The 10,532-nt window shown below is 44.2% G+C and overlaps 1 protein-coding gene across 1 annotated transcript in view; it reads left to right on the top strand.

Moving 5' to 3' along the window:
- Nucleotides 1–6,548, top strand: part of LOC131284037 (uncharacterized) — a 68,077-nt gene extending 61,529 nt beyond the window's left edge. The window contains exons 9-15 of the mRNA XM_058312891.1: nucleotides 1–5; nucleotides 88–189; nucleotides 250–1,082; nucleotides 1,148–1,317; nucleotides 1,413–1,596; nucleotides 6,044–6,229; nucleotides 6,325–6,548. The exon at nucleotides 1–5 is cut by the window's left edge and continues 122 nt beyond it. Coding sequence (XP_058168874.1) covers nucleotides 1–5; nucleotides 88–189; nucleotides 250–1,082; nucleotides 1,148–1,317; nucleotides 1,413–1,596; nucleotides 6,044–6,229; nucleotides 6,325–6,548 — 1,704 coding nt within the window. The remainder of the gene's footprint in view (nucleotides 6–87; nucleotides 190–249; nucleotides 1,083–1,147; nucleotides 1,318–1,412; nucleotides 1,597–6,043; nucleotides 6,230–6,324) is intronic.
- Nucleotides 6,549–10,532: the final 3,984 nt, after the last annotated feature.

Raw genomic sequence — 10,532 nt, 5'->3', positions numbered from 1 at the left:
TGTAGGTAAGTACCGGTGAAGCAGGAGGGGGTGGGAAGCCGGAAGCGAGGACATGGATTAACGGGGCGGGTGTGTTTCTGGTTGTAGGTACTTCGTTTACGGCATGCAGGACGCGCAGAACCTGGAGCGGGTGAAGCTGGAGTTTTCCATTTTCGAGATCCCCAAGGGCGAACACAAGGACAAGAGCGAGTAAGGGTAGTGGATGCGTCGGGCAAGGGCAGACTCACACTGGGTACTCTTCCATTCCAGGTCCAACTGCACCGACGGCTATCTGAAGGTTTACCTGAAGGGCCAGGAGGTGGCCGACGCGTACGACAAGTTCGACCACGAGCTGTGCGGCGGCGAGCTTCCGCACGCCGTCATCAGCGACGGCCCACGGCTGGTGATGGTGTTCAGCTCGGGCGAGCTGCAGGGGCGCGGCTTCAAGGCGAAGTACACGTTCGAGACGGAGTACAAGATACCGGGCACGGCCGCGCCGGACGGCACGTGCAGCTTCACCTACCGCAGCACCTCGCGCAAGAAGGGCGAGTTCAACAGCCCGCGCTACCCGTCGAACTATCCGTCGGAGACGAACTGCTCGTACGTCTTCCTGGCCACTCCGAACGAGCAGGTCACGATCGTGTTCGACCATTTCAAGGTGAAGGCCGATGGCGCGAACACGACCGGCGGGGCGTACGGTGCGTCCGTGTGCTTCGAGGACTGGCTTGAGATGTATGTGCTGTATCGCGACGGGACGGATCGCTTCCTCGGGCGGTACTGCAGCCTGACGGCGCCCGGCCCGGTCGAGAGTCCGCGCGGCGCCGTCGGCATCCGCGTCGTGCTGCACACCGACCTGGAGAACGTGGCGAGCGGCTTCAAGGCGCGCTACATCTTCGAGACGGCCAAGTCGGTGTTCGGCGACTGCGGCGGCAACTTCTCCGGCGAGGACTCGGGCATCGTCACGTCGCCCAACTTCCCGGCCAACTACAACGGCCCGGGCAAGGGACTGGCGTCGCGCGCCTGCAACTGGTACATCACCGCCCGCATCGGCTACAAGATACTGCTCAACTTCGACTACTTTGCCATCGAGGGCGAACCGGCCAGTGAGTGGACAAACCCGCCTCGGTGCAAACTGCCATATGTCATACTACTTCTCACTCTTTTGCAGCTCGTGGTTGTGCCGCGGCCGTTATGCGCCTGTGGCTCTCGCCCGACTCGGACATGCCGCCCATCGAGCTGTGCGGAGAAAAGCCCGCGGTAGAGCACTGGCAGTACGTAACCCAGGGCCAGACAGCCCGTATCAGCTTTACCAGTGCCGACAAAGCGATCGGGGCTCAGGTAAGAATCAGTTTGCTCCAGACTATACCATGGAGTCCCGATATCTGCGTTCTATGCGAATTCCGGTACTGATAATCCGCCGCTCGTATTCCTAGGGTTTCCGAATCATCTGGACCGAGGTGCAGGACACACCGGTTGGGCCGCCGTCCACGATATCGCTGCTGTGCGAGTCCACCTACCACTTCCAGTGTCTCACGTCCGGCTACTGCATCTCGGAGCGGTTGCGCTGCGACGGCGTCAAGAACTGCGGACCGCTGGACAATAGCGATGAAATGCACTGTGAGTCGTGAGTGAGTCGAACGGATTTCAGTTCATTTTATTTTATTTCTACTCGGTTTGCCAACGGCCCCCTTTTGATTTCGACGTTTGTCTCTTCTTATCAGTTCCTTTCTCAGTTCCTCTTCCCCCATGTTCCGAACGCAAAACCCTAATGCGCGAAACCTATAGCGACTGCCATAGCCACCCATCGAATGAACGAAAACACCAAAATCTCCTCCAAGTACTGGCCCGAAGCACACTTAAAAAACTTCACTGCCCACCGGTGCATCCACTCCATACGCCGGGCGTCCAAGAGAGACGACTCTAATGGCGCAAAATGTTGTCAATGTCTTCCAGCATGTCTGTATCTAAACCGAGCCTCCTGCACTCGGTAGCGCTGTTTCGAGCTTCCGAATTCCAAGCACACCAGGAGCATTTCAAGATTTCAAACAACGTACTAAGCGTACGAATCATCCCTATCTACACTCCAACTTACATGCGAAAGTGATAACAGCAACCCGCCCTTCTTTTTGACTTGTGACAATCTATGGCTACCCTGTTTTTTATTCTTTTTTCTGGGAACCATTTTGAGATGGGGTCCTGATTCCTGATGGTTTTGCCTGCCGCTTGGCTCGTCCCTTTTGCGTTCTACCCTACAGCCTGGGTGTGTTGTCCAAAATTTGCATCTTTCGTTTGCGTTTGTCAGCCGTCCCTCATTTAACGCATCCAGCTCGTACGCTTTCCATCAACCGAATCGGCACAAACGTAACGTGTAACACCAAATTGATCACTCTCCACGACGGAAGCGTCCTACCCTGTCAACCTGTTTGGCAAAAAAACCCAACATAAAAAACGCTCCGCTCTTCTTCACTCTACTGGACATGTTCTTTCTTTAGTGTGTGTGCCCTTATGCTCGCAAGTCTGCACGAATTCTATCTTGGTCTTGTATGAATACTGTTTCTCGTATCGAACCGTTCTGTTCCGTTTACGTGGTACTACTTTTGCACTATTTTTGGTTCTATCGTTTTCCGATTCCGAACTCTTAGATTTGTATAAAACATCTTTCCATGTTTTCGTTGGAGACTATGGTTTACGTTTATGTTTCGATTGAATTGCTTTATTTTGATTTTTTTTTTTTGTTTTTGTTACTCAGTACCAGGAATTATTGATTTAGTGGATATTTTTCAACACCATCACTATAATATTGGCACAACTATCAACAACAATCATCATCGTTCCTACTCGTTTTCTACTCGTATGTGTTACAAACTAATTTGCGAAACTAATCGAAAGTACGGGTGTATTGCTCGATGTTTGTGGATTTCATTGAAATGTGTTGCAAGAGGACATCACGTTGAAATGCATTTCAGTATGAGCCACAGATGATAAAAGAAAAAAGATAAATAAATTCATCTTTCATTGATTGAACAAACAAAATCGATGTAAATTTCAAAATCTCATCTATATCTTTTCTTGTTTTCTTTCTTTTTCCAATGTCGTCTCTATATCTTCCACTAATACTACTTCTACTACTACTACCACTGATACTACTACTACTACTACTACTACTATTTATACTACTACTACTACTATTTATACTACTACTGCTACTACTTTTTTCTACAAACATGTGTACACCAACTTTTGAATCACCTTTACTTTAACGACTTGTACGATTGACTCAATTTTCTCAAATCACTTTTTGATTGATTTGATTTTTCGTAAACTTGTAATTATTACTAAATGTGACACACGCACATACACACACACGCTCACACACTCACTGTAAACGCGACGTGGTTGCCCAACTATTATGTCCTTCAACAGGTGAAGCATCAAACCTAACGTTTCCTGCTTCTACCACTCTACTACTAGTAGCTTGGCTCTGTCGTTTAATCCTTCATTAAACGGTGACACTTTGCCAGCTCGCAAAGGAAACAATAAGCTTTCGGGGCACGTGATTTTACCCTTTGTCGATCAAACGGAAAGAAGTTCTTTTGTCCGAGATATTGACGCCTCAAGGCCGGGAGTGAAACACCATAATCAATTACCTAGGAAATCGACTACTACCTTTGTCCAGAACTACTACTAATACAACTACTACATCTACTACTGCTACTACTACTACTACTACTACTATTAATAAACTAGAAAATGTCTAAGTACGTTTGTGAACGTTATTTTTCTAACCAATCAATAGCATTGTCATACAAGTAGAGGTGAACGTTGTCTTGGGCGTAAAGGAACCTTTGATCCAAGTGAACGCCAAACAACGTGTGTTTCAAATGACGTGTGACGAAGTCAAACGATTCGCCCACAGCGTATTATGTGATATGTGTTGGTACGAGTATTTTAGATTATATACATTTATAGTACGCGTTGAGAGCGAAGCTAAAGTTGACCTATTTGGCATTTGATTCAGTGGAGTTTGCCACGACGAACGGCGTGTCCGGCTTAATCCTTGCATACGAGATTGAGAACCCCTTCAATAAGGGTTCGAACAACTAAACCGTGACAGTTAGACAAACAAACCGTACACAAAGTTGATACGTACCGCTAACCAAATGGCATTGGATATGTTCCAAGACGCTCAGTACACACTACTCCTACTACTAATACTACTACTACTACCACTACGAAATGCCGACTAACTCTAATCTGATCCAAGTGAGTTTCTTCCACCTTCTTTTAGGCATCTGTCTATTTTTAACAAAGTGCTGTCTAATTTGTAATTGCGCTTAGTTTGAAATTCTTCACATACCTACACACTTACACACATAACTGCATCCCCTAGAAGTATCGTTTGTTGCCTTCCTGCAGATCTACCTCCGGAATGGCTTTCCTGTTTCCTAATCAATGCCGTGCTCTTCTCATTCCGCTAGTGTAGTGTGTTATGCAGCACGCATGCCAGTATTCGTTAATTCGTTTCTTTGTTTCGTTGCATTCGTTTGAGCACTTCATCCCAGCTGTCTGGTGGATTTATTTCGTTAGAAGTTAGTTGTAGAAAGTATCAGCTCTTTGCAAACGAGCTGCGTTCCGCTAGGTGGACAATAGGGTTACCCTTTAGTGTAGTTCCAATCATCGTTAATCAATCAATCATCTTCTCCTAGTTTTGACTCCCTGCTCCGTCCACCGTCGGGCTCCGCTCCTCTTTCTAACCGTCCACGGAACGAGACTGGAAAGGAACGGACCGGTCACTAACGCTTACCGTAACATTAACCCTCAACCCCTCGTTGCGCTTGATGCATACACTTTATCCCTATCTGATCGTTTCGTTCCATTCCATTGCTGTTTGGTTCTATATATTTTACCAATTGGTTTGCCCTTGCAATGCTCCTCGGGTAGTGTGCATCCCAAGTGCGAAGACGTGTGCGTGCGTTGGAGAAGCAGCAGGAGCGATTCTGGTTTTGTTCAATGATCTGTTTTCTCTCCGATGTGAGATTTTAACCCTTTTTTTCGTACGTCTGACCTTTGTTACTTTTTAAATTGTTCTTTTTCGTCCTGTTCATTTGAGTAACGTTTATCAACTTATTAATTTTTAAGTGATTTTTTTTTTATTTTATCCATAATCAAATTTTAGATTTTTGTTTCATAAATTGGTTCAGTGTTTAACCTTACCTTTATGAACTGAGGTTTGACTCATCTCAAAACATACATATTTGTTCTTTGTTGTTGAAAATGATTAATATAAGAGCTTGTACACATTACTACCCATCACCATGATTATAAACTAACGCCACACGCTACGAAAATGCATCATATACTAAACATCCACTGCCTACGGTTGTGTCATATAGAGAATCCGTTTACTCACAGTTGTCATTGTCCATCCTTAGAACGAAATTTGATTGTATCGTACAAGATCGGTCAAATGTTTAGAAGAGTAGGCTTCTACAGTGTGAGGAAAATTTCACGCTCTTGTACGGTCGTGACAAATCTAATGATGGAACATGATCCCATCATAATTCACCTTCACACAGTATAACAGAGCTACACACGCTTTCTCACTTGGAAAACCTTTGTCCGAGCACAAATAAAAAGACAAACATACATACTATATAAATACACATATTTTACTGCAAACGCTAGAAAAATTATTTGCGACACACGTACACTTGAGCCTGATATTTTAAAACACACAGCTCAACATCGATACATACTATACTAACCATCACTTACTAATTCTACGACGCCCTGCCATAATACCGTCACTAATGGAATGTTTCGTTTTTTTACCCTCCCACCTCGAACCTTCGATTCTGTCCTCCTTCCTCGGTCGGGGATCACCTCGTCCTGTTTTTTTATTTTTCTTTCTTTACTGTCCGCGCGCTGCAAACCCGATCGCTCCGTTCGTGTGTATGTATCGATCTTGTTTGTTTTGTCGATCCCGTTTTCGGTTTTCCGTTTTTTTTCTCTCTTTCTCTCTCTCCCCCAACCTCCAATTGTGCCACCCGGTCAAACAATGCAGGCATCACCATAATCCCCGAGGAGGATCACGGCGCCTTAATAATATCCTGCATAGCCGCCGCCTCGTTCCTAATCTGTCTCCTCTGCACTCTCTGTCATCGAAAAAGAAAACGCAGACATCACAGACAGCTGGGTCTGCATAGGAATGCCGCCCATTACGACTCGACGACCAGCGCAACCGGTATAAGTAAATAGTCCAATTCGGCGGCTTCTGTGGTGGGAGCAGATTGCGAGGATCCGCGAGGAACTAACGATTACGCACTACTCTGTCGCCATCCGCAGGTCTTGGATCGAGTCGTCGTCATCTGCAGGGCGGTGGTAGCCTCTCGGGGAGCCTGCACGGCATCAACAACGGTGAACCGATGCACATTCCTCCCGCCCCCCTGCCACCCGTCAGCGTACCGCCCCACGTCTGCATCAACGACACGCTGATCGACACTGACGACCTCAATGACGACCTGTTTATGAGCAACTGCGAGCGCTTCTCCAGCGGCGACAGCGTATAGCAATGAGTGATGATGCCGGGCATGCTGCCTTCGTCGCCGCAGGCCTGGACTGCGGCCACCGAAGCCACGGCCCGCCCGGTCAAGATGGCCAGCCGTAGCGACTGTGGTGGCGCGTGCAGCCTCTGCCAGCACTTCCTGGAGGCGCAACACTGCTGCTCGATTTACTACTACTACCCGTGCGACTATTGCTACCTGCTGCTTTCGCTTCTGTGCGTGCCTGGATACGGCACGACCAGGCGCTAAGGCAAGGTGCCCCCAACTTCCATGACTTCTTACTTATCGACCCCACGCAACTGGCGCCGCACAACTGGCAGCTGCAACTCCGCGATCTGGCTGCCGTAACGCATGTAACGCACGGAGCGCTGAGAGCTTCACGCAAGCAGGCGGAACTGGCAACGATGACAGCGACAAATGGAATAACAGTAGATAAATAAAATATTTTAATTGAATGCACCGACCCTCGAATCGCTCGACCCAGACGATCGTCGGAAGGGCGCGTGTGGGGAACACACGAAAAACCATCCCATCCCGGACACGGACGGCTTCTAGTAGTGCCAGTGCCCGCTGGGGAGGGGAAGAAACAGGGAGAGAGGAGTGAGAAAATACCGGTCGAACTACACGAATGAGGATGCAAAACAAGAAGATTTCATAACACTTAAAATAACGAAAAACGATGTGAAAACGATAAGCAAAGGGCAGACAAACACGTGCTGTTTCGACCCGTAACGAACGAGGTGCGAAATGTGGCCACTTTGGGAAGTGAAGCATTGGGCCAGTGGAGCCCGATTCCAAGAAACACACATCCAGAAAAAAGCAAGTTCACGCAGAAGCGATTAAATGAAAGCAACTAAACACAACACTAGCCAGCAGCACCGCGTCCTCTTCCGAACGCGGAAAGGGTTGGTTTGCACACTCTCAAACACACATCCATGCTCACATGAACGCCACATACACACACATACACACACGTATGTTTGTGTGTATGTGTGTAGTGGCTATGTGTGTGAGAAATCACCAGAAGAATCCTCGGCTTGGGGCGCGACACGTGACCCGCATTAAAGATGGAGGCAACGATTGTGCGCGTTTGAAAAATATGGAAACGGGGACGAGTTTTATTTATAGGTTCATTTTATACGAAAACAAATACCGGTAACTAACGAGAAATAAGTAACCACAGTAAACCCTTTTTAACGATATTTCAATCTAGCAAAGGACGCTACTGACGGTGGAGGCAAATGATGGCGGAGAGGGAAAACCCAACAAAGAATAAACAGTATAACATGTGTATGTGAAGATAAACTAATAAACGTACTAATAACTGCACCTCGGCTAATGCAAGGAGGGGAATAAATAGCAAAAAACAACTAGGAAATATCTAATACAATTTACCAACCAAAGGAAGTGGAAGGGAAACTACGAAAAAGGGTATAAAGCAAAGAAACAACACAATACAAATAACTAAATGCAAAGTAAATCAACCATTTATCCTTGGAGTACACCTTATTCCAGCATTTCATAGGTATGACTCGCGGTAGGTAGCCCAGCAAAGCGACGCTGCTCACTCACACGAAACAGCACATTTCGGAACAACAAATCCTACAACCAACATCGTACCCGAACACGGGCAAATACACCTCCACACTACCGACAACGGCATCGACACGAAACAGAACAGCAACATCGCGTACCATATTAACAAGTACATACGGAACGCTAGTAAAAATAAATTTAATATAATAGAAAGTGAATGGCATCGGGAAGTAAAATAACATAAAGAATTTGTAACATAAAATAATGACTAAAATCCAAAAAAAAGGGTGAGGAAATGTTGTTTTTATATATTTGTACGAAATAGTTATTAGAAATTAACAAAATTAATATGGAAAAGGTACGAAAATTTAACAAAAAAGAAGAAATAAAAAAACATTACGAAGCGTAATAGAAATGTGCATTGTGTAGTTGAAAATATCGATATACATTTTCAAACATCACACGAGATAAGCATGAGGAAATAGAAACGCTGCCGACGGAAGGAACACACTCTTTCTCGCATACATGCAACAGAATAATCACATAAACAAGAACACTACTACGGACAGCAATTTTACACCGTACACTATCAAACAGGCGAAACATGCAAGCAACTGAAACCCCCATCCTACCGTGTGGATGAGACTTCAAATACTTGTGAAACATGACAAAAAGCACACTGCATTAAGTAAACCTACCGTGTGTCTTATGGGAAAACTGATGTACATCATGAGGATAAAACAATTACTTTACAAAGCAAAGAAATGCACACAACACGCCGATGGGTTTTAATTTTCGATTGATTGCAATATTCTTCAAAATTATGTTTCTTGATTTAATTTTCCACATAATTCAATTTTTAATGCTTTACAATGATTAAATTTCTTACTTGCAATTTGTTACATGTTTGTGGTTTTTTTCTATGCTTAGTTTTACATGTCAACATTTTTTCACTGTTTTGTTACTACTATTAAACTATTACAAAATCTTCATTTTCTTCCAGTTATCGCTTGCAAGAGAAACTATCGCTCTTGAAATTATGGCAGGGTTTAATAAAAAATGTCGCAAGAGATAACACGATATGAACCTTAAAAATCAACCTAACTAAAAATTAAAAATACACAAAATACGAAATCATGCAAACAGCAGTAACATCTTAAACTCATGCAATCACACCTGTTGACAATTACAATTGACTAAACTAAAATGGAAAGGGAGAACGGCGTTGTGCAAACATACAGAACAAGAAAAAAATACAACAACACCCCTAATCATAAACGATTAATCATGTATTCAATGTGTGTGTAAAGTAAAGTAAAAATAAACATGAAAAAAAAAACATTTTAACAGAAAACATAAGTTGCGAAGCAAACGAGGCCAGAAACAGTATGGTTAACGAAATAATTAAACAAAATTAGGCAAAATGAAATAACTCAATAACTCATTACACAAAGGCAACATACAGAGAAAAAAGGAAGTCACCCAGAAACCTAAAATTAATCGTAACGAAGAATGTATGCGTCCACTTATTAAGCAAAGATCGAGAGAAAATCTTCTAAAAAGAGATAATACAACCCAAAGCAAAAGTAAACACAAGCGTAATACTGCTAAACAAATACAGGCTCAGCAAGGTAATTATAAAATAATGCAAAAAGAAACTCAGCTATAACAGAACTATGAAGCATAAAGAGACACACGCGTATGCACGTGGGTAACGCGCAAAATGCAAGTAACAAGTGACGTGCGAATAGCGAAAGACGAAAAAATGAGCAATGCAGGGTCGATTACAATGGAAATGAAAATCACAAACAAGTAATAAGCGACACCTTTAACTGAAGATTGTAATACGGCAGTAAACCAGTGATAACATAAAAGATAGAGACAAGTATACAGAGGGGCTGAAGGGACTCGAGTGCTAATGCATGCAGTATTATGGAAAGCCACATACTTTTACCACATCTTTACTTCGGTTACCACCCGTTCTGTTTCGTGGGGAAAAACAAAACGTCAAAAGGGAAACGCGACTCCCTGACTGTGGATATTTTTAACAAGAGAAAAAAAAATATACAAAAAAGGGAAATCATAAGTAATTAATGGCATTTTTCTTGCTCGCTAAATCACGAATACGATTTACGATAGATATGACGAACTAAACGTTAAACAAGCAACTTACCGACGAAACTAACTCAATCTGCAGACGCCATCATTCTCAAATATTTTCAAAGAAAGCGAAAAATGAAAAAGGACAATGCATAACAGAAGCAAGATAAAATAAGACTCCGAACGAACGATTTCTTTTTTATTTACCGTTACGCGAGGAGCATTGAGAGTTGTTTTCTTTCTTTGAGGAAAAAACTCCAAATGGTAGAAGCTAGCGGCATCAGTGGTGGATTAGTTGTAAGCTAAGAGGAAGGGACGTTTATCAAAGGAGGAAAAAGTAAATTGGTTTCAGAT

Source organism: Anopheles ziemanni, chromosome 3 (genome assembly GCF_943734765.1).
Source record: "Anopheles ziemanni chromosome 3, idAnoZiCoDA_A2_x.2, whole genome shotgun sequence".
Taxonomy (NCBI): Eukaryota; Metazoa; Arthropoda; class Insecta; order Diptera; family Culicidae; genus Anopheles; species Anopheles ziemanni.
Note: the sequence above shows the minus strand (reverse complement) of the source record. Positions and strands in the feature narration are given on the sequence as shown.